The 24,409-nt window shown below is 42.5% G+C and overlaps 1 protein-coding gene and 1 pseudogene across 28 annotated transcripts in view; one reads left to right on the top strand and one right to left on the bottom strand.

Moving 5' to 3' along the window:
- Cdkl3 (cyclin-dependent kinase-like 3) overlaps window positions 1–24,409 on the bottom strand; it is a 94,785-nt gene that overhangs the window by 55,229 nt on the left and 15,147 nt on the right. For 22 of the 28 annotated variants that reach the window (XR_010055233.1, XR_010055235.1, XR_010055234.1 and 19 more), the window contains exons 3-10: window positions 19,320–19,514; window positions 11,462–11,640; window positions 10,101–10,213; window positions 7,466–7,605; window positions 4,360–4,448; window positions 3,391–3,550; window positions 2,972–3,300; window positions 935–1,028 (exon numbers count right to left, since the gene is read on the bottom strand). Coding sequence is in view for 20 of the 28 variants with exons in the window: in XM_039086738.2 (XP_038942666.1) it covers window positions 935–1,028; window positions 2,972–3,300; window positions 3,391–3,550; window positions 4,360–4,448; window positions 7,466–7,605; window positions 10,101–10,213; window positions 11,462–11,640; window positions 19,320–19,514 (1,299 nt within the window). In the remaining 8 variants the exon portion in view is untranslated. Of the gene's footprint in view, window positions 1–934; window positions 1,029–2,737; window positions 3,301–3,390; window positions 3,551–4,359; window positions 4,449–7,465; window positions 7,606–10,100; window positions 10,214–11,349; window positions 11,641–19,319; window positions 19,515–24,409 lie in introns of those variants that run through there. The other 6 variants (XR_005489935.2, XR_010055236.1, XR_005489936.2 and 3 more) reach the window with 5 other exon arrangements.
- LOC134480789 (large ribosomal subunit protein eL21-like) lies at window positions 17,965–18,496 on the top strand (annotated as a pseudogene).

Below are 24,409 nucleotides of genomic sequence, written 5' to 3'. Positions count from 1 at the left end.
ATATTTTTGAAAGAGAAAAGCACAAGCCTTTTGATTTGTAAAGGTGGAAGTCATGCGTTAGTAAATAATTTAAGATAAAGAATAAGATGATATAGATACAGCTCAGTGGTTAGAGCAGTTATTGCTCTTGCAAAGGACCAGGGTTCAAGTCTCAGCACCGACATGGTGGCTCACAGCCATGCACAACTCTAGTTTAAGGGGAACCAATGCCCTCTTCTGGTCTCCATGAACACCAGTAGGTAATCACATATAAAATAAAATAAATCTAAAAGAGAAAAAAAAAAGATAAAGAGACAACCCAAAAGCTGGAACCACAGGGGAAAAATGGTCTATTTTCAGGAAGAAAAGAGGGGCTGGTGAAGGGATTCTCAGTAGGCGCTCATTTAATGCCTGCAAAACCTTGGACTTGTCCCACACAGGAAAAAAAGGGAAGAAGGGAAGAAGGATAGGAGGGCAGGAATTTTTTTTAAAATGTACTTTATGTACATTGGTGTTGTGCCTGCATGTATACCTGTGTGAGGGCATCAGATCCTCTGGAACTAGAGTTACAGACAGGAGTGAGCTGCCATGTGAGTGCTGGGAATTGAACTCAGGTCCTCTGGAAGAACAGCCAGTGCTCTGCTGAGCCATCTCTCCAGGCCTGGGAGGAATGTTTTATGGAGGCCAGAGGTTACACTGATGTCTATTTTTGAAGACAAGGTTTCTCATTCTACCAGGAGCTCACTGATTTGCCTGGACCATATGCCAGCAGAGTCTACGGTTCCTCCTCTCTGACTCCCCAGTGCTAGGATGATGGGCATGGACTACTGTGCCCAGTTTTATACATGGTGCTGTGGACCCAAACTCTGATCCTCACACTTGCTCACCTAGCACTTTACTGAGACGTTTCCCCAACCCAAAAGTTCATATTTTAATGACTAGCATCTTGCCTTACTTGTGTGGGACCTGTGTCCTCTTGTCTGCTATTAGACAAAGTTTGTCCAATAGTTTGTGAAGAGGTGCGTCTCTTTTTTGTTCTTTCAGTTAACCTATTGATTAAAAATAAATGAGAAGTTATTAGAACCTCCCAGAATTGTCCTTCTGTCAGTGTTAAGAACAATACGTTACAAACGGTGGGCCAGGCTATAAACATCAATAACATCGGCACTAGAGTGGCTGACTGAGGATTTTTAATTTAAGGACAGCCTAAGCAACATAACCAGACCCTGGCTTATGTGAAAGGAAAGGATTTATACCATGGTACTGCTAGAACATGGAGTGTCAAAAGGCAACTTCTGAGTCTCAAGTTCCAAGAATTCTAGGACAGGACAACCACTGCACAGCTAACCACAGGTGAAACATGTCAGGAAATGACTCGAGGCCCATTTGTTCCTTCGTTTCTATTCTAAACTTGGATAATTTAACCTCTAGAGTTCTGAACTTTTGGACTTGTCTGAGACTGGCCTACAACCATGGTTTAATGGCAGTGCAATTCAGGCATCACCTTGTGAACATAGGTTACTACAACCTACGGTTCAATGTACCTTAGGGTTTACACAGACAAGTGCACAGGCTTATCCAGGCAGACGGCTCATCCTCATAACCCGGAGCCTAAATGAATCTGCCGGACTCTGGTTGAGCAGATGTACCTTCCAGGTAAGTTTGCAAACAGACCTCATGTCTTCACTGTCTATCACCAGTCCCCAGCTCGAGTAGTCTATCAGTCTCTCAACCTGCAGCACAGGCCAGAAACCTAAAACTGGCCCGACAGCTTTCCTACCAACATACTTACTGCTGAAAGGCTATTTGCTACGAAGGACTTAGTTTGAACCATTCATTCTCCATGGAGAGAATCTGCTGTGAGGCAGAAATAAAGCTTACTTTGCAGCTGGGTGCTATGGTTAGATATAGTTTGTCCTCCAATGGTCTGCATACTGGGATTTTGTTCCCAGTGTGCTGTGTTCAAAGGGGTGGAGCCTGTATGTAAGTGGTGAGAACACTCAAAAGGGAGGTGACTAGATCTCAGGATGGACTGATGACTTTTTCCTTAGGAGGCACTCTTGCATGTGAGGGACGCTCCACAAAAGAGGGTCTTTATAAAGGACCCTGGCACCTCCCCTGAAATCTTTCTTCTGTATTGGCACATGTTATTTCTACACGTGGGCAGTTTCTTGCCTTCTTTGCTATGATGTGACACAGCCAAAGAGCCTGTGCCAGAGCAGTGGCATCAAGCTGCTGGATGTTCCAGCCGCTCTAACCATCAGCCAGCCAAACAGCACTCTATTAAGTATCTGATGTCAGCAGAGTATCGGTTATTTTGGCATAGCAATACTAAGTGGACTAACACATGAATGCCAAAACTTAAGTGAAATCATCCTTTTCTCTGCAAGTAGAAGATATTTTTCTTTTAAAAAAGATATTCCAGGCTCAACCATTGCGGACTGTCCAGCACAGACCTGGGTTCAGTTCCCAGCATCCACATTGGGTGCTCACAATTACCTGTAAGTCCAGCTCCAGGAGATCTGATGCCCTGTGGCCTCCACAAACACTGAATGAATGTGGTGGTGCTCATATGAATACTTAGGGACACATACAGACATAAAATAAGTATTTTTAAAGCTATCCCAAAGATATCAGTAAACCAACATCTAAGTTGGTCATGTTGGCATACATCTGTAACCCCATCTCTGAAGAGGCTGAGGCTGATAGACCATGTGTAGGAGGCCAGCTCCGGTTACAAAGCAAGTTCCAGGATAGTCTGGGCTCTGTGGCAATTTGTCTCAAAAAAAAGTTTAATACCTATATAGCTAAGAAAAACACTTCTCACATAACATTCCCAAGAACTCCTCAGGGAATGCCCTGTTACTACTTGACTGCAACTTGAGAAGATCCTTTTCAGGTCCGGTCCATACTGACATCGTACACGTGTGTCTGCAATGCGCCGCACAGGAGGACGCCTTACTTAATCAAGCCTCCTCTCACTCTAGCTCACCGTGAATTGGGGTGGGAGAGGTTTGAACTGGGATTTGCGGCCAACAAATTACTGCTTGTCAGGTTGATAGGTGGCATTATCATACAGCCCCCAGAGTGTGGGTCTTCTTTGACAGTGTCAGAATTCGCACTGGGATGGACAGGGTTTGTTAGTTCCGAGACAGAAGGCTTCCTGTCCAGTGATGTGGGGTGTGTGTCCTCAGCTGTGCCCTGCTGGCGGTGTTCACCTTCACTCTCTGTCTTCTTCAGGTCTGGGACGTCTCCTTTTCCCCCTTTGGCCTTAATGACTCTGACTTTGAGCTCCTTGGCCCTTTTGTCTCTGTCCACTTCCTGGAAGAGGTGAGATGTAGAGAATCTGTGTCATTAGAGCTCTAAGCATGTGCAACTACACAGGCTGAACAAAAGCAAGAAGACGCTCACCTTTCCATAAAGTGTTGGGTTTCCATAGAGCAGAGGGTTGGTAAAAACTGGTTTTTTCTCATCTCTCACAGGTTCATTTTCCTTAAAATTCTCTTTTGGCTTTATAAATGAATTAACCTTTGCTTCCTGTAATAACTTAGCTCTCAGCTCTGGTATAAATCTGATGAATCAAGCAATATTAACCGATCATCTTTTTAATATGGTTTATCTTAATAGAACTACTCAATCAAGTATTAAAAGTGCTATATAATTGTAACTGTCACCAAGAGATGGCGCTACTTTTGTTTGTGACAGGATATACCTGTGTAGCCCAAGTTGGTATCAAGCATAAAATCCTCCTGCTTCATTTATCACCTGGCCAAGATGGTGTAAATATTTACCTTACAATAACTGTGTGCTGGCAGCAGATCTTTCAGACATTTTGCTAGGAAAATCTATCACATAAAACTTACAAAACAGACTTACATTAGATTCCCTTAGACATGTGAATCTAATGAAATGTCACTTTGAATTTTGACACAGAAGCTCTTTGTCTCTTCGGACTTACACAGAGTTTGAGTCACAGAGCTCATGGTAGGTGGCTCACAACTGCCTATAATTCCACCTCCAGGAGATCTATTATTCTTCTAATTTACACAGACATCCATATACATGTGCACATGTACATAAATAAAAATAAATCCTTTAAAAGTAAATGAAACAACCCTCTAAAAAGCTCTTGAATTAAACGTGGTGTCTGGTTTGAGGTGAGACTGCAGCACAGGGTCTCAGTACACTGCTTACAGCCCTGTGGCCCCGTGACTGACAACAGCCAGCCACCTACCATGTGCCTGGTCAGTCCCTGATGCAGTTACTCCATTAGGTTTCTGTTAAATTCAATGATTCTGCTTTGTAACATTGTTCTATGTAGTGGCTATCCTTCTAGTAAGTCCCCTGATATAAAATACTAGGGAGACCATGAATGCTTACTTCTCAATAAATCCATCTCTAGTAAAGTAATCGTGATGCAAAAGATCGGTGGATGATATCCTCTCAGCAGGATCAATTTGTAAACAAGCCTAAAAAAGAAGAGAGCCCAATAAAGGATGAGGTTTGGGGCTCTGCCCCTAAAATCAAGTTTTTAACATTTGACACATGACAGAGTTATTACCCAGAGCTAACAGGGTCTGTTAACAGGCAGATTTCTAACAGTGAATTCTGACCATTTAGTTACCTAAGAATTTTACTCTTGCAGCTTTTAAAAGTTACTATTTTGTGTGAATGTCAGGGTATGCATCCCATGGTCACACAGGGAGGCCAGAAAACGGCTGTTATGGGTTCTCTCTTGTCACCTTGTAGAATCTAGGGACTGAATTCAAGTCCTCCATAAAAAAAAATCCTCTTTCTGGTCTCTGCAGACACTAAACATACATGGTGCTCACACATACAGGCAGTCAAAACATCAATACACATAAAATAGAATAAAATCAACAGACAGCTCTTCTCTGTTTCTTTGCCCTGGGGATGGTTTTAGCTGAGAAAACAACCAAAAACCAAAGCCAACTCATGGGACAGGTTGTGAACAGGAAGCTGCAGATAATGATCCATCTGAAACTGAACACTTAGACGGCCATCACAGAGAACCCATTCTTTAGAACAATGAAGACAGGATCTGAATAAAAGGTGTCTGCTTGGTAAAGTGCACTCTTCCTGAGAGAAGGCCTTCCCCCACACACACACTTCTTTACACCTCATGTCACAGGCGTGGTTATCCAGTGTACACTCAAGGAGACCAAGCCCCAGAGATGTTAAATCATCTGACTGACGTCTTTCAAATGTTTAGTTATTTATCATTGGTGAGGAAGAATTTAGAAGACAACATGGTGGAGTCGGCTCTTCCCACCTTTTTGTGGGTTCCTGGGAGGAGATAGAGGCTGTCAGGTTTGCAACAAGATGCTAGACCTGCCAACCCATCTTGCTGGCTCTTGCCTAAAAATGTATACAGAAGGACCAGAAAGAAAATATAAAGAGATGCTTCTGCTATCTTCCAATGCACAGTATAAACTAACAATTCTATCGCTCTGCTGCACAGCAGTGCTCGCAGGGTTAGGAGGGCTGTCCTTACAAGCAGTAAGACGGGAAGACTGCATGCCACGGTTTTATGTGTTTGGTTTTGTTACCACAATAGAAACTGGTGAAACAGTGTGTGTGTTTGTGTGATGTGAGTCTGAGCTCACGGTGCAGCTGAGCATACACGTGTGGAGAGCAGAAGTTGATGTCAGAATATTTTCTCCATGACTCTCCACCTTAAGTTTTTGAGATTACTTTCCACTGGACAAGCAGCTCAGCAGCTCAGCCAGACAGGAGGCCGGGGTCCTCCTCTCCCCACCTCCTCAACACCACTGCCCCAGCTTTTTACTTAGGTTCTGGGGGACGGAGTTCAGCTTTCCATGTCCCCCAGTACCTACGGTATAGATGCTTCACTGTAATTGTTCTGACATTTCAGAGACGGTGTTTCTCTTTAGAAGTGTTCGTTAGGGCTGGAGAGACAGCTTAGTGATTAAGAGCCAAGCAAGATGCTGACAGTGCCATCTTTATTCCAGCATCCTGAAGGCAGAGGCAGATGGATACTGTCAGGAACCTCGAGGCCCGCCATCGTCCTTTGGCACCTGTGGTCACTAGGCACACATGGTGCATGGACACACATGCAGGCAAAACAGCTATACACATAACTCTAAAAATAAAAAACCAAAAAAGATCTGTGTATTAGAAACAAGGACTTTACTACAGTCATACAAGTCTCATCTAGAAATAAGTCTCTTCACTCTTCCTGAGGTAGAAAACCGCTGATTAGAGGAATAAAATAAGATTTACTATTCACAATAAACCCACCTTGCACTATTTGAATTTTGTGCTGTGTTCATGCGCTACCTACCGTAAGCACAATGTAAAATGTAAAGTATGATGTAAAGGCTAGGGAGATGGCTCTGTTGGCCATGAGAGCTTGAAGACCTGAGCTCAGATGCCATGGTCCCATATATCTGTAACCTATCACCAGTGAGGAGACAGGTGGATAAAGTTCACTGGCTAGGAGATTAAGGTTTACTGAAAGGGAGATCTTCCTCTCTTGTCCCCCCTCCTTCTCCGTTCCCTCTATCTCCCTTCCCATGTGGGGACTGAACCCAGTTCACTATGCACTATATCATGGAGCTATACCCTGGAAAGAGATTCTGACTAAACAACAACAACAAAACACAAGAGATTCAAGTAAAGACACCTAACATCAACTTCTGGCTTCTAGAAACACATGCATGCAAGATATATCTATGTGCACATACATTCATACTATCAAGTACTATACTTATACAACACACAAACCAACACATATACACATACACAAACATACACACATACACCTCACTAAGTGTTTTTACTTTTTCCAACTTAAGGTGAATTTTGGTACATTCAAACAGCTGCCAACAGATGCCTCTGTAGAAAGTTAGGAAGATCCAGGCAAAGATTAACCATAGCCTGGTAGACCAGATGCCCCATAGCCTGGTAAACTAGATGCCAAAAGTGGTGGGAAACACGGAAAGTCTTTTAAGTGTTCCCAGTTTATCCCTCAGTATCTTAAATCTTAATTTCTATTAATTTTCAATAATTTATAACATGTTAACATCACTTAACATGGAGAGATGTTATCTCTAACTGCTGGAGAGATGGCTCAGCAGTTAAGAGCACTGACTGCTCTTCAAAAGGTCCTGAGTTCAAATCCCAGCAACCACATGGTGGCTCACAGTCATCTGTAATGAGATCTGATGCCCTCTTCTGGTGTATCTGAAGACAGTAACAATGTACTTGTAATAAATATTTAAAAACATAAACAAAAAAAAACACAAAAAAATCCATCACTTTAGGGGTCTTTCTGGAATATTTTTTAGGTAACGTTTTTAAACTGTATCATTGCTGGGAATGAGGGTCAGTAGTAGAATGCTTGCCCAACTGTGGGTTCCATCTCTAACACCAAAGAGAAGAAAAGACCCCATGGTATTATGATTTCTGCAAATTCTCAGCCAGTCTTAATGTCTTAACATACATGAACTATATCTGCCAGCAATCCGTTGAGCTTTGGGTATTTCTTTCTTGCGTTTTTGGGATGTTGAACTTGAGGAAGAACCACCCCAGCAAAGATGGGACTCTTGGAAAAAATATTGTGCAGGTGCGGGGTCAGGTTGCCTGAAACAAGAACAAATAAATGTCTGAGTCATGAAATTGCTCTTAGTCAAAATCCCATGTGGAGACAAGGAAGAGCACTAGTTTTTATCTTATAGTTGAAAGAAAATATCTAAATATGTCATAAACTAGAGGTTATAGGCTAAGAACACAGCTCTGCAGTAGTAAGTCTGAAAATTGAGGTTTCCTCCAGTACGCTTGCTGATAGGCAGTGAAATACATACAACCACATGGTCCTTTCCCCCCCAGGCTCTAGGAAATAATATAAAATTACCAGCAAAAACATTAAAATTTGACACTTTGGGGGGAGTGTGTGAGACAGGGTTTCTCTGTGTGGCCTTGGATGTCTTGGAACTTAACAGTAGACAAGGCTGACCTCAAATCAGAAACCAAAGTATACAGAGCAGTGGTTCCCAACCGTCCTAACATGGCAACCCTTTAATACAGCTCCTCATGCTGTGGTGACCCCCAACCATAACATTACTTTGTTGCTACTTCATAACCATAATTTTGCTATTATAAATTATAATGTATGTATCTTCATAACCGTAATTTTGATATTATAAATTATATTGTATGTATCTGATACATGGGATATCTGATATGCAACCCCCAAAGGGGTCATGGCCCACAGGTTGAGAATGGCTGGTATAGAAGAAGAGACCAGACAACAGCCCAAATGCAAAGAACTGTCAACACAAGTGGAGACAAGGCTCGAGCACCTTTCACCACAACTAATACACTGCCATAGAGCATGTCTCTTCATCGCTTTATGGCTTGGTCTCCTCTGAAAAATGACAGCGTTAATGTCATCACTTCTAAGCTCTCTTCTAACACAGTCTCAGAACAGGGCTTTTAAAAAGGCACATTAAAGGCTAGACAGATGGCTCACAGGTTAAGAGAACTTATAGAGGACCCAGGTTCAACTCCCAGCACCCACATGATGGCTCACAATCATCCGTAACTCTAGTGCCAGGGGCTTTGACACTGTCTTCTGGTAGGCACACTTGTAGTTTGCAGGCAAAATATCCTTACATGTAAGTTAAAATAAACAAAAGAAAGGCACAGAGTGCAACCCTTAAATCATCTTCACTCAGTGCTAATCTGGGTTTTACTGCTTTAATGACTGTTCACGGTGCCCTCTTTGTCAGAACCCTACAATTACATGTTTATGAAGAGTTTCCCCAGCATACTCGGGGCTCCTCAAGCCCCTCCTTCTGATTGAAATACCATTCACAAGGCTAACCACCAAAATGTTTTGGTAGTTGTAGTGATCAGTGTTAATTGTTGACCCCTGGAAGGCAGGCCCTGGGAAATTATCTTGATTGTATTAAAAAAACAAAAAGGAGGAGGAAGAGGGGGAGGGAGACGGGAATATTTGAGTAAATAACTGGTTTTTTTGAGACAAGGTTTCTCTGTGTAGCTCTGGGTGTCCTGCAACTCCCTCTGTAGACCAGGCTGGCCTTGAACTCACAGAGATCTGCCTGCCTCTGCCTCCCAAGAACTGGGATTGGAGGTTGTGCGCCACCACTGCTTGGCCTCCAACAGTTTCAAAGGCTTCTACCTCAACTTTAACACTAAAAGTCCTTGTGCGTAACTTAGAGCAGATGTGCACCTTGCTCTTCATGTGGGTCCAGTAACAACTGGAACAGGAGCTGCCTCTGACTCCGCCCTCCCACCCAACTCCCGTTGGATTTCCTTCCTCCAGCTGGACCGCCTGGTTGAGCCTCAGTGGAGGAGGATGCACTTAGCTCTCTGTGACTTCAAGTCCCAGGGTTGGGTGGTACCGATGGGGGCTTTCCCTTCTCCGAGGAGAAGAGTGTTGGGGGGGCACTGCAATCAGGATGTAAAGCAAATAAATTAATGGGAAATAAAAAGTAGAATTTCAGGAACTTTGGGAACTGATGGGGAGATACTGCACTGCTTTCTGGTGTCTCTGGCCTCTCAGGTGTGGAATATGAAAAACTCCTGGGACATCCCTCTTCCTAAATCATCTCTTTGTGTTCATGATAATGGAATCTGTTAATGAGAGATATACTGAAGTTTTTCTTAGGAAAAACAAAGTCCTTGAATAGAAGTGCAACTTTGAGTTCTGGAAGGCAGCTTTAGAAAGCTGTGGTGCTGTAGCTGGAGAGTTAATTCAGTAGCGTATACCCTGTACTACTTTTCTTAGCACCAACAATTAACATGTGGCATTGAGTCCCTGCAAAGAAAATACTATTGGGTTGGGGATTTAGCTCAGTGGTAGAGCGCTTGCCTAGCAAGCGGAAGGCCCTGGGTTCGGTCCCCAGCTCCGAAAAAAAGAAAAAAGAAAAAAAAAATACTATCACCAAAACAGAATTTTCTACCTCCTTTATCAGCACAGGCATCCATCTGCCATCACCTGTCTAGACAAGAGCCTTCCTCCTTCATGTTCACTCACTAAGCGTGAACTCATAGCATGAACTCATCTGCAGTGGCTACTTAGACATATGGCAGAGGATGGCAGTAATACCTACCTACTTTTAAAACAATCTTGTGGAGCAAATCCAAATCGGAACTGCTAGGAAGGTAGGGATTGCCAGTGGCCATTTCAATGATCATACAGCCCAAAGCCCAGATATCCACTGGTCTGGAAAAAAAGCAAACAAACAAAAACCCAAGTTAAATTAGTTGGTCAGGCACAAGTCTGTATGGTAAGCAGTCTAAAAACATTCTGGTTAAGATCAAAGCTAAAGAGCAAGGCTGGTCGCAAACAGAAGCGGGGAGAGGAGAAACTAAGGGCAGATAGGTGAACAGATCAAAGTGTATACATGCAAGAAAATGCCCCAATATATGTGTTATTCAATTAACACCCCCCTCCCAAAGCAGGAAAGCCACAAGCACCAGCTAAACAGAAACAGGTGGTCTCTGTGTGTTTTTGAGAGGTCAGCTCAGTCTGCATATTGACTTCTAGGCCAGTCACAACTAAACAGTGAGACAATTTCAAAACCAGGGGTCTGGGAGAGATAATGTTTAAGAGATATTATTACAAATTTTCACTGTAGGATATTTGCTAATTGTGAGACCATGCTCCTTGATGAGCCATCTAGAACAGTACAATTTTTAAAATTATTGCTTTCAGTCACCTTATAAAGAAGGTGTCACTTTCCCCAACAAACAGGAAACTTGGTAGATCCTATTCTTTTCTTTCTCTTACTTTATTTTGTATTATTTATTTTACATGTAAGTACCCTGTCACTCTCTTCAGACACACCAGAAGAGGGCATCAGAGCTCATTACAGATGGTTGTGAGCCACCATGTGGTTGCTGGGAATTGAACTCAGGACCTCTGGAAGAGCAGTCAGTGCTCTTAACCACTGAGCCATCTCTCAGGCCTCAGTAGACCCTATTTCAACACAGAATTATAGTAAATTATTCCAGAGTCTTTGGAGAGGCTGACAAGATGGCTCAGCAGGTAAAGGTACCTGCCACTGAGTCTGACGACCTGAGTTGGGTCTCAGGGACCCACATAGTTGGAAAGAACTGATTTCTCTAACTTCCACACTCATGCCACAAGCCCCACACATAAATAAATAAATATAAAATCGTTTAATCTTTGTAGAACATAGGCGCAGAACAACAAAGAGAGGTCAGCACAGATTAAAGCCAGCATGGATACAGTGTAAGGACATGAGCATCGGCCTCCAGCAGCTGCAGCCGTTAAACCCGAGGGTGTGAGCACAGACACAGAGCAGTAGCACAGGTGCCCACGGGGGCTTCTAGTACCTTTAAAGGTGTCCCTTTTCACTGACGGGACCCAGACCAGAGGGCAGAGTGTCAACATTGCAGAGAGAAGGACACACCAGGATAAGCCTGGAGGTTCTCAGAGTATACATACTTTCCATAGGTGGTGTCTTTCAACACCAGCTCTGGAGCTCTGTACCAGCGGGTGGCCACGTAGTCTGTGTAAACGTCTCCAGGAGCTGCTAGTGTCCGCGCAAACCCAAAATCGCAGAGCTTTGTAATTCCTGACTGGGAGACTAAAATATTCTCAGGCTTTATATCTCGGTGGATAATCTTTAAAAAACCAAAACAAAAGAAAATTTGGTATGTTAAGGTTGGGTTTCATTTTCACACTATCAAAAACTATTCAGAGAAAAATGGAGCTCACAGCTGACAGTGAAGGTATTTCCTAAGCACAGGTGACATATTCTCCACCCATCACTTCAAAGTCAAATGAAGCCAGAACAGACACAGTGTAACACTGAAAGGGGAATCATTCTGAGATCAAATGGATCTACTGACCCAGTTGGTATCCACTGCCTCCACAGCCAACCCTCTGGGAGAATACTGTAGACTAACTGTCCCCTGCTTCCCATGCTGGGATAAACTGCCCACCTTACTGATTTCTTAGTGTGAGGATATGACCACATCCTCCATTCTGCAGTCCTGAGACTGCACAATCTTCTTTGCTTAGTGGTTCCTTTCTCTGACCCCTTAAATGTATGATTCTCAAATACCATGCTCCTCCCCATCCTCCCCACCTCCTCTGATCTTCTCTCTCTCTCTCTCTCTCTCTCTCTCTCTCTCTCTCTCTCTCTCTCTCTTTCTCTCTGGTTTGTTTGTTTTTTGAGACAGGGTCTCATGTAGTCCAGGCTAGCTTTCAACTCTCTATATAGGCAAGGATAAGCTTACAGTGCTAGTCTTATGGGATCACAGGCATACCATCCACCTCAGCTCTGTTCCTCTGTCTCTCTCCATGACATTTTATCACTTGGTTCTGGAAACCACAAACTCATGCATTTCTTCCCTCCCACTAACTGCTCCATTTCAGTCTCAGCACCTCTTCTTTTAAGATATTTTTAAAAAGAATATGAAAGTTTTTTGTTTGATTAGTTGTGGGTTCTTTGGTTTTTGTTTTGTTTCAGACAAGGTTTCTCTATATAGCCCTGGCTGTTCTGGAACTCACTATGTAGACCAGGCTGGCCTTGAACTCACAGAGATCTGCCTCTGCCTCCTGAGTAGTGAGATTAAAGGCTCATACCACCACTAGGTGGCTAAAAAATTTTTTAATTGACACAAATTCTATATATAATTATTAATTGTACACATTTCATTAAATGTTTTTATTAAAATACAATGAGGTTGGGTGTGGTCACACATGGTTTTAATCTCAGCACTTGGGAGACTGAGACAGGAGAATGGCTGTGAGTTTGAGGCCAGCCTGTTCTACATAGTGAATTCCAAGACAACCAGACAGAAAGATCCTGCCTCAACACATACACACACACACACACACACACACACACACACACACACACACAAATAAAAACAAAAAACAAAAACCCACCAAGGAATGACTCTTACCTCTTGTCATTTTTACGAAAAGGATTTAAAATGTACTCTCAGCAATTTTAAATAACACAATAGTCACTATAGTTAAAACATTGCAAAAATAATCTTTTGAGCCAGGTGCTGGTGGTATATGTTGCAGAATATTTGATCACACTGGTGGGAAACAACCAAGTTTTAAAGTGATGTCGAATTGAATGGCAGACAAAGTGAATCAGAGAAAGATTTGACAAAACAGAACATGCTCAACTCTCAGAACAGAGTAAAAAGAGGCTACTGAAGAGAGATTAACATAGAGAGAGAAGAGAAAGCAGTCTTATTGGGAAAATTTTACTGAGACAGATTGAAGAGAAAACAAGCTTGACACAGGTGAAGACAGAATGAGGCAGAGAATGAGAAGGAGCCAGAAGATTAGAACAGATTGCCAAAGTTAGTTTGAGGCCAAGCAGAGCAAAAAGTCAAGCCAGAGAAAGAAGCCAGATTGAATCAGTCAGCTTGGAGAGGAGTTTGAGCCACAACAGCTGAGTTGAACCAGCCAGCCAGAGATCAGAAAGAACTAGAAAGGGTGAGCAACAACAAGTTTCAGAGGCTGAAAACATTCCAGGCCTGGGTTAGCAGACTGAGTAAGCAAGCCTTGGAGAGAACAATTACTTCAGGTGAATAGAAGTTAACCATTACAGATATACATCTTTAATCTCTGCCTGGGAGGCAGAGGTAGAACTCATCTCTATGAGTTTGAAGCCAGCCTAGTCCATGGAGTTCCAGGACAGAAAGGCTACACAGAAACCCTGTTTCAAAAAACCAAAAATAGATGAATTAATGAATTAAGTAAAAGATAAATAATAAACAAAAAAAATCTTTTAAATTTACTCCTAATCTGATATTGGGTATCTTTGACAGAAATTTTCTACCCCCCTCCTTTTTTATAGTTTTATATGTGACATCATATCCTCAACTTACCCACATTGTCACAGATGATAATACGCCTCAGTTTTGTATATACATCAAATTTTCTCTTTTCACTGTATTCTCTGCACCCATTCATCTACCGTTGGATACATAGATTAACGCAGTGCTTTGCCAGTTAGTAACGCTGTGCTGTACTAACTGCTGCAGTGAATGTAAGCTTGACGGTGTCTCAGACTAGCTGATTTTGTTTCCTTTTGGCACATGCCCAGTAGGGAGACCGATGGATCACCCACAAGTTCCAGCTTTATGTCACTGAGGACTCTGCATACTGCTGCCCAAAAAGCTCATGTAATTCACACTCCCACCAGCAGCTGACAAAGGTTTCCTTTGCGCTACAGTCTAAGTCCTAGCTTTCAAACAGCCACTCAAGCAGTGACTTTCATTGTTGTTTTTAATTTAAATTTCTTTGATGGCAGACATTGAGCATTTTTTCATATACCTCTCTACTTTCATTCATACATATGGTCTACTTTTTAAAAATACTATTTCCTTTGCTCATTTTTAACCACACCGTTTGCTTACTGTTGAGTGTTTTGAGTTCTTTCTTGGTTTTCAATTTTCTCCCACTCTGTAAAGCTGTTTCTTTTTTAAAGGTCATCCTACCTGAAATATGCTGCCCATTTCCCCTTGGCTATGCAGAAGCTTTTTAGCTTGGTCTCATCTTGGTTTTGGGTTCATTTCACATACAAACCAAAGAGCCAACTGACCACACCCTTGTGACCAAACACTTGTCCACCAGGGCCATGGGAGCTGCTTCTCTGTTTTAGTTTAGTCTTTCGTCTCTCTTGAATTGACTTTTGAGTGTGGTTCATGGACTTTAGAAGCTTTGGCCTGTCACTGTCACATTGACACTCCATTAAAAATGGAATTTTATTATTACTTATTTGCATTATTAGTATTTCTCAGCAGTATTTACACCCTTTGTCAGGTTTTTCTTAGGTTATATAATATTTTGATGTTATAAATGACATTTTATTTTACTTTAGGCAGGGTTTCAAATATTCCATCCACTATGTAGCTAAAATTAATGCTGAATTTCTGATTCTCCTGCCTCTACCTCCCAAGTGCGGGATTCCAGGGGTGAGCCGCCACATTCAATTTGATGTGGTGCTGGGGATCAACCCAGAGCTACATGCAAGCACTCTACCAATTAAACCACAGTACTAGCCCATAAATTGTATCTAAAAATTCTAATTTCTGATTATTTGTTGTTAATGTATAGAAAAACAATAGATTTAGGGATGTTCATCTTGTATCCTACAATTAGAAAATTTTGCTGTGGGAATTTTCTATGTAAATGAACAAGTTATCTGTGAATAAAGACAGTGTACTTCTCCTATCTCAAAACTGATACCACGCCATTACTACAATAACGACAATAAAAGCGATGGTGACAGGGTTGGGCATGCACCTCAGTGGTACAGCCCTTACTGAACATGCACAAAACCCTGGGTCTCATCTCTAGCATAAAACAAAAAACAATCCTGTATCTTTGGAAAACAGCTCTTAAGTCCCTTTAAAAACAGCAGCAAATACCAAAGTAGCTAGAACAGAGCTTTGCCAGCAGTGTTCCCAAAGCCAGAACTGGAACTAAAGTAACACCCGCCAGCCAGCGCACGACAAAGGGGCACTCAGCATTCAAACAGCACTTACTTACTGGCTGTCCCACTCTGAGAGACAGGCACAGAGACAGAAAACTGATTTCTATAATTGCCACATTATTTTAAATGTCCCATTTTCAACAAAAACTTAGGGGCAAAAAAGGGGGGGGCTCCAAATCAGGAAACAGAGCATCCAGTACCTCAGTACGGATGTTCCCGAGAAGCTGGATGACCTTTACATCATCTTGTTTACTCCCTTTTTGTTAGCATATAGTACTAGTGTAAAAAGAGGGAGTCTCATTATGACACTCTTTTGTTTTCTGAGACAGGGTCTCACTTTGGAGTGCTAGCTGTCCTGAAACTCACTATACAGACCAGGCTGAGGTCTGCTTGCTCTGCCCCCCAAGTCCAGGAGTTAAAGGTGAGCACCATCACCTAGGGCCCATGGCATTCTGTGTGTGGACGTGCGAGAGGAGCTGAGAAGTCATTAGGAGTCGTATCAGTACTCAGTTCAAGTACAGCTGCCCAGAGCCACCTTCTCCTTTTAAACTGTTTATGCACTTTGTGTGCGCTCTGGAAAAACATACAGGGCAACTGTGCAATCATGTCTCCTCCTTCCTGCTCCCTGAAGCTGGTAAATGACACTCTCTGAAGTTCCCTGCTCAGGATGACTTGCACCTTACAGTGTCTGCCTGTGTGCATGTCACTTGTCTAATGAAGCCCTAGCTGGAGTTCAAAACCAAGTGACTTTAGCTATACCTCATTTGCAAAGAGTCTACTGTTTTACTGGCTCACTCCGTGCATTATACTTCTGGGGTGTGTGTGTGTGTATGTGTGTGTGTGTGTGTGTGTGTGTGTGTGTGTGTGTGTGTGTGTGTGTTGGGGTGTCACCTTCCATCTATGGCCTACATGGTATTTTTAAGTGAATGAGGTACAGTCTTGTCATTTTGCAGATAAGACAGGGAAGCTTAAGAAGGTTAAATCTTGGGGTTGGGGATTTAGCTCAGTGGTAGAGCGCTTGCCTAGGAAGCGCAAGGCCCTGGGTTCGGTCCCCAGCTCCGGAAAAAAAAAAAAAAAAAGAAGGTTAAATCTTGCCAAGCAATACAGCACATGCCTTTAGTCCCTGCACTTGGGTGGCAAAGATAGGCAGATCTCTGTGAATTCTAGGACAGTCCGAATGTGAGTGTGTGAGAGACACTGTCTCATACAGAATCATAGGGCTGTCAGCTCTGGTTCCACAAATCTTGTGAATTCTCAGAGATAACTTGCAGTGAAAACACAGTTGGTCTAATTTCAAAGACTGCACATGCTGTTTTTGAGAGAGGATCTTGTCATGTAGCCCTGGCTGGCCTGACTTTGCAGTGATCCTCCTGCATTAGCCTGCTGAATGCAGATGTGTACTACATGCCCAGCTGAATATGATCCTGATGATCTCACAACTCCCTTCTCTTGGATCTAGCTGGCAAAGGCATTACTGCATAAACTCCAACTGCTATCAAAATACCTTTGGAAGCTAGGAGCTATTATTAGAAAGTCAAAGCAAACAGGTTGTGGCGCATGCCTTTAATCCCAGCACTCAGGAGGCAGAGGCAGGTGGATCTCTGAGTTTGAGGCCAGCATGGTCTACAGGGTGAGTCCAGGACAACTGAGCAACCCTCTCTGGAAAAAATCAAAATAAATAATTATAAAAATAAAAGAAAGGAAGAAACAAAGAAGTTCAAACCTATCTGAGAAATCCTGGGGCATACACTCATACTGGCATCAACTAGTTAACAAAATGTCTCTGGAATGCAACCAGGGCACTCACGGTGTGACCCCAGGACTCTGAAGGCTAGACAGAGAGAGCTGGAGCCCAAGGCTAGCCTGAGATACATAATGTAGTTGGGATTAACTCCGGATACCCACTGAGAACCTTGTCTCAATACATACACACACACACACACACACACACACACACACACACACACACACACAGTTATACACCTAAACCACAGCACTCAGGAGGGAGGGAATTGGATCTCTGAATTAAAGGCCAGCCTGACCTCGAGTTTCAGCACAGCCAGGGTTACACAGAGAAACTGTCTCAAAAAACAAAAATAAATAATAAAACAAAACTAGTTTTGAGGATTTTACAACTTTTTTCTGAATATATAATTTATTGCTATTTCCCAATTATATGTAGTTTTCCAGAGAGTATAGCCATCTGGAAAAGTATCACAAAAACAAACAAACAAACAAAAACCAAAAAAACTACTGAGCTAGACTGGCTTGGTAGGGTATGGCTTTAATTCTTACGTTCCAGAGCAGAGCCAGGAGAAACTCTGAGTTCAAGGCCAGCCTGGTCTACACAGCAGGTTTTAGAAAAGCCGTAGATAGATAGAGGGACTACCGTCTTAAAAAACAAGACAAAAACTACAAAGCTACATTAGTACTTAAATACCACTGAAGTCAGTACTAAGAATCAGAAGTTTGGCTTTTCCGCCGGGGCAGCCATCTTCCAGTAACTCGCCAAAATGACGAACACAAAAGGAAAGAGGAGGGGTACTCGGTATATGTTCTCTAGACCTTTTAGGAAACATGGAGTCGTTCCTTTGGCCACATACATGCGAATCTACAAGAAGGGTGATATTGTAGACATCAAGGGAATGGGCACTGTTCAAAAAGGAATGCCCCATAAGTGTTACCATGGCAAAACCGGAAGAGTCTACAATGTCACCTAGCATGCTGTGGGCATCATTGTAAACAAGCAAGTTAAAGGCAAGATTCTGGCCAAGCGGATCAATGTGCGGATTGAGCACATCAAGCACTCGAAGAGCAGAGACAGCTTCCTGAAGCGGGTGAAGGAGAACGATCAGAAGAAAAAGGAAGCCAAAGAGAAGGGCACCTGGGTTCAGCTGAAGCGCCAGCCTGCGCCACCCAGAGAAGCGCACTTTGTGAGGACTAACGGGAAGGAGCCCGAGCTGCTGGAGCCCATTCCATATGAATTCATGGCCTAATGTACGCAGAGGAAATAAAGGACCTGGACTAAGTCTTCAAAAAAAAAAAAAAAAAAAAGAATCAGAAGTTTGGTGCTTTCCTCCTTGACTTTTTTCAGGTTGAGTGATAAACACTTTGCTCTGCCTTCTGCCCTTAAAGGCATCCACCAACTTGCCTAACACCCACCTCCTGACTCTAGGTCTCTCTTCATTTAAGGATGCTTCCATGAAAGCCCAGCTCCGACTCTCAACCTTGTCATGCATTTTCTCAGAGATGGCCATTAGTTTACCGGCAATTCCTTTAGATCAGATCACTGGTACCACTTTCAGTATCTGCCAGTGGTTGGATATGAAGAGTCCTCTAAAGAAGGCTCACTGAAGGGTACACCCACACCGCTGCTGGTGTCGGAGGCGGCTAGGGGAAGTGGGGCACATTGAGGGAATATACCCTGTCTGGGATCCTTTTTCTGTTGTCTACCATGAGGCAAACACACTGTCCTGTGCTCCTGCAGCCATGATGCTCCAAGAGCATTATGGGCCGAAACCTCTAAAACCACAAGACAAAACAAATAATTCTCCCTTTTAAAGTTATTCTCTCAATATTCTGGTCACAGCGAATGTGAAACTAACCACACCTCAGACTCAATCTACCTTGTAATTACAATTACTAAGTACACAATCAAGGCTTCTGGGGTTCTGCAAATAAACCGAGAGGCAATACCCTCTCCCCCCTCCTCATTTTAAGGATGTCTCTTATTATTATACAGAGAAAAATGTTAACAGCCTTCATAAAAATAGGACTTAGGGAATGGCACTTGAGACGCCCTGGGCCCGGCTGGGCTCCCGTGGAAGCACTTACGTTGTTGTTGTGCAGATACTCGATCGCTCGGAGGATCTGGAACAGGTACTTTCTTAGTCGCTTACTCTCTAATCCGTGACAATAATGCTGTAACTCATCTAAGACCGTGTGGTCAATAAACTCAAATACCAAATGGATTTTCTTTTTTTGTCTAAAAACTTCAATCAGATTGACCAGGTTTTCATGACGAAATTGCTATTGACAAAAGAAACAAGAATTTTTAAATAAGATTGTTTCAAATAGTAATTCATAGTAAACACCTATAGAATTTTGAAATGAAACACAGTTTCAGTTTTCTTTCCACACAATGTCTCAACTGATTTGGCACAATCTTTTTTTTTTTTTTTTAAGATTTATTCATTTATTATATATAAGTACACTGTAGCTGTCTTCAGATACACCAGAAGAGGGCATCAGATCTCTTTACAGATGGTTGTGAGCCACCATGTGGTTGCTGGGAATTGAACTCATGACCTCTGGAAGAGCAGTCGGGTGCTCTTAACCGTTGAGCCATCTCTCCAGCCTGATTTGGCACATTCTTTTTTTTTTTTTTTTTTTTTTTTTGTTCTTTTTTTCGGAGCTGGGGACCGAACCCAGGGCCTTGCGCTTCCTAGGTAAGCGCTCTACCACTGAGCTAAATCCCCAGCCCCAAAGAATGGCACATTCTTAATGTGTGAAACTTACTGTAAGTGTAATTTCTTGCTCTCTGTAGAAAAAGGTGAGATTGCTTATTAATTTAGAAATAGTGTGCCACAATGCAATGAGAAATGTCTCGCTATCTTTTTGTTTGTACTTAATGCATGACATTTAAAAAGACTTTATGAGTTGGGCATGGTGGCATGGGCTTTTAATCCCGGCCCTTGAGAGGCAGAGGGAGGCCAATCTTCATGAGTTCAGTGCCAACCTGGTCAACATAGGGATTTCCAGGCTAGGCAGAGCTACACTGTGAGACCCAGTCTCAAACAAAACAAAAACTGATAATGAAGTGCACCTTGTTTCATGTTGGTTATTTTGATTTTAGAGATGATTTTTAGAGATGAGGGCTTGCTATGGGGAGACCACCTAACTCAGGATTGGCAACCTTTCTGTCCCAGCCTCTGAGTGCTGGGATTCCAAATGTGAGCCATATGAGCCACCACCTTCAACGTGGGCTGCTTTGTTTTCTGGAAACTGAACCTGGGATCTTCTCACATGCTAGCTGGGCTGTACCTGGCCACTAAGGTGTCCTCGTGTTTTCACACGAACATGGCCTTTCACATTCTTTATGTCTGAGTATTGGTCTGCATGTATGTATGCACACCGTGTATGTCTGGAGCCTCCAGAGATCAGAAGAGGGTGATGTTAGATCTCCTGGAACTGGATTCAAGGATGGTTGTGAACCACCATGTGGGTGCTGAGAGCCAAACCTGGAACTTCTACAAGAACGAAGGCTCTTAACCACTGAGCCATCTCTCCGGCCCAAGCCTGGCCTCCAACATCATTAAGATGTGCTATATTTTTACACAACTTATTCTCTTAATTTTGGTCTTAAACTCAGGTTAAACCATAAGTTCTAGGGGTCATTTATGAATCTACTTGATAAAGAGTATAAAATGTTTAAAATACCTGCAAACACGAGAAATGACATAAATATACAAGTATTTATGGTATTTTTATTGTTTGTCCTACAGTTCTACTAAACAACAAAACACCCTTTGTTTAAGCTACTTGGGAAGCTGAAACAGGAAGATGAATCTGAGGCCAGCCTGGGCAACACAGTGAGACACTTACTTAATACAATCGAAATTTTATTTTAAAAACAACAAAAAAATCCTTTTGGTACTGGTAGGAACATGGGTCAAAAAATAATTTTAAGGAATTGGGAGGATGGCTTAGTGGAAACAGTGCTTGCAACCACAGGTAAGCCAGTCATGGCAGTGGGCACCTGTAACTAGCGCTGAATAGGGTGGGGATGGGAAGATGGAAGGGGGCTCATTGCTCAGCCGGTCTAGCTTAGTCAGCGAGCTCCGTGTTAGTAAGAGATTCTGTTCCAAAAACAGTAAGATGGGGTAAGAAGAGTATGGCCCTCTGACCTCCAGGTACACAGTATGCCTAAACATATACACATATATTCCACATTAACATATACAGAAATAAATGCTTTTAAATTTTAATTTTAAAATGTCAAAAATTGCTATGTATCAGCATAACAAATGAAGCTTAACATTTATGTAGTTTATTCTATTTTTTCAATCTAGTATCCTTACTACAATCAATCCTGAAATATTTAATCATTTTTAAAATTAAAAATACTAACTTGGATAAAAGTGAGCGTATTTTTAGTATTATTTTCACTAGCAAACTGTAATGTTTTTATATTGCTTTAACTCCAGTGGCACAATGTCAAGTTTTCTACTTTCTTGTGACTAACAGAGACTAAAATCCTTGAAACATGACTAGTAGAAAACTGTGCCAAAATACGATGCCAGATTCCTTCCTCCTTTTTGCTCTCAGTTTCCATGTTTAGCAAGGAGCCCCAGTGTGACGCTCAGCACTGAAATCCTGACAGCAGAGGAGACAGTGGAGGGTGACTTGGGAACACCACAGGAATGGTCTGCCGAGGGAAAACTGTTAGCTTCCGGTCTGCTCTGCGTGTACGTCTGTGCGTGTGCATGCACTGTTGAGGCTGAAGTTGCAAGTGGTCGTGAGCTACCATATGGGTGCTGGGAATCGAATCCAGTCTTCTGCAAGGACAAGTGTTCCTAACACACAAGCCACATCTCCAGACCTTAGCCTTTATTTTAAAAACAAAACAATTGAGTCAGGGGTGGTAGCATTTGACCCCTGAGATTGTGAGGCAGAGGCAGGCAGAGCTCTGAGTTCAAGGCAAGCCTGGTCAACAAAATGAGTTTCCAGGACAGCCAGGGATACAGAGAGAAACAGCAGAAAAGTTCATTTTTAAATCTTCATTAGATTTTTCTCTATTACTAGACAACATCCCCACAGATATATTCTAACTGCTCTATTGGTAGTTTAATGAGATTCTAAAATTTAGTTAAAATTGAGTTATTTGGGTAATTATATTAGGTTAAGAATATTAACAGACGTAAGAAATCTCTTACTAGATTATGTTACATTGAAAATAGTGGGACTCCACAGCTGAGGCAGAATGAGGAAGAGTCTGATCTAGCCTGGGCTACACGTTGAGTTTTAGGCTAACCTGGACTTCGTGTAAAGGAAAGGAAGGGCCCGGGGAGATGAAGCAGATGTCAGAGCCCTGGCTGCTCTTCCAGAGGACTCTGGTTCTTTTAGATTTACTGACTATTTTATGTGTAAAATTCACTATTTTGCTTGCATCTATGTCCATACACCAGGTTCATGTCTGATGCCCAGGGAGGTCAGAAGAAGAAATCAGATTCTTGCATATGGGTTCTAGGAATCGGATCCAGGTCCTCTCAAAGAACAGCAAATGCTCTAACTCTGAGTCAGCTCACTAGTCCCTCGGGCTCTGTTTGGTCTAAAGCTGTAGGCTCACAGCCATCTGCAACTCCAGTTCCAGGGAATACGACATCCCCTTCTGTCCTTCTGTCCTTTGTGGGCACTCATGAATATGATACCAAGACATACATGCAGGCAAAGCACCCATACACACGAAGTGAAGTTATTTTCAGTCTAGAAATGTTTTAAGGGAAGAAAGGTAGGGAGAGATGGAAAGCAGTTGGGCCTGGCCACATGGAGTCAGTGAGTGTAGTTTAAAGTGTCTTTCTAATGGTGTCACATGCCTTTACTCCCAGCACTCATGAGGCAGCTCTCTCTCTGTAAAATAGAGGTTAGTCTGTTCCACAAAGGGCTACATAGTGAGACTCTTAGAAAACAAACAACCAAAGAAAAAAAGTATCTTAAAATAATTTGCATCTACGGGACATGGTACCACACACCTTTAACCTCAGCACTCAGTGAGTCTGAGGGCAGCCAATCTACACAGCAAATTCCAAAGCATCCAGGGATACAGTTAGACCCTGACTCAAATAAGTAAGCTACTTGCGTGCATTTATAACAAAAAAAATATGTTTTCGGGTTTACCTCAGTGTCCTTGTCGCTCTTGGCTAGTTTTATGAAAATTATTACATAGGGGCTGGAGCTGCCCCTCCGCTGGTAGAACGCTGTCTAGCATGCACAAAGCACTGGGTTAGGTCCCTAGGGCCACATAAAACTGGGTGGCTGGATGGCTCAAGGGGTAAAGGCACTTGCTGTCAAGTGTGACAGCCTGAGTTCAACCCTTGAGAGCCTTCCAATTTTTGCAAGTTACCCTGTGCTGTTGATGTGTATGAACGCACACAATAAATGCAATTTAAAAATTAAAGCAAAGCAGACGTGGAGCTGCATGTAATCTCAGTTCAAGAGAGGTGGAGGCGGGATGCTCAGAAGTTTACCTAGACTCCAGTCTCATGGTAAGAAACCTTAATGCACCTAGATTCCAGTGACTAGAAAATTTGTATTTGAGGCTTTTTTCCCCTCAGTTTCAGTTTCTAGCTAGGACTCTTCCTAGACTACTAATTATCTCCTAATTTTATTTTTCACTTAAGGAGCACCAATTGCCTAATAGTGTTGTTTCATTTCATCAGGCAGGGACTGGTGTCTCTTGTAGTACAAAATTATAATTAGCTCTTAATTTTTCCTTCATACAGTCCAGTATAGAGCAGTTCTGTCTACAGGTACTAGCACAGTATTCTGGTTAGAAGCAACTTGAAGGGGTTGAGGATTTAGCTCAGTGGTAGAGCGCTTGCCTGGGTTTGGTCCCCAGCTCCAAAAAAAAAAAAAAAAAGAAAAGAAAAAAAAAAGAAGGTAGAAGCAACTTAATTTCTATCATCTAATACAGATAAAAAGAAGAAAAACACTTCTTTTGTACCAGATAAAGACAGCAGGAATAGCTGTGATCTTCATCATACATAGAAAATGTAGACTTCGGCCTCGAGGTAAGAAACTAATGCACTAGACTGTATTTGATTCCCCCCCCCCCACCTTAGTTTGCCTCTAGCAGAGGACGCTCCACAGAACGGTTCACATTCTTTTTTCCCTCCTCAGCTCTTTGGCTTAGACTAGCACACCTG

This window comes from Rattus norvegicus, chromosome 10 (assembly GCF_036323735.1).
Source record: "Rattus norvegicus strain BN/NHsdMcwi chromosome 10, GRCr8, whole genome shotgun sequence".
NCBI classification, from domain to species: domain Eukaryota; kingdom Metazoa; phylum Chordata; class Mammalia; order Rodentia; family Muridae; genus Rattus; species Rattus norvegicus.
This window is presented reverse-complemented; position numbering and strand designations above follow the sequence as displayed.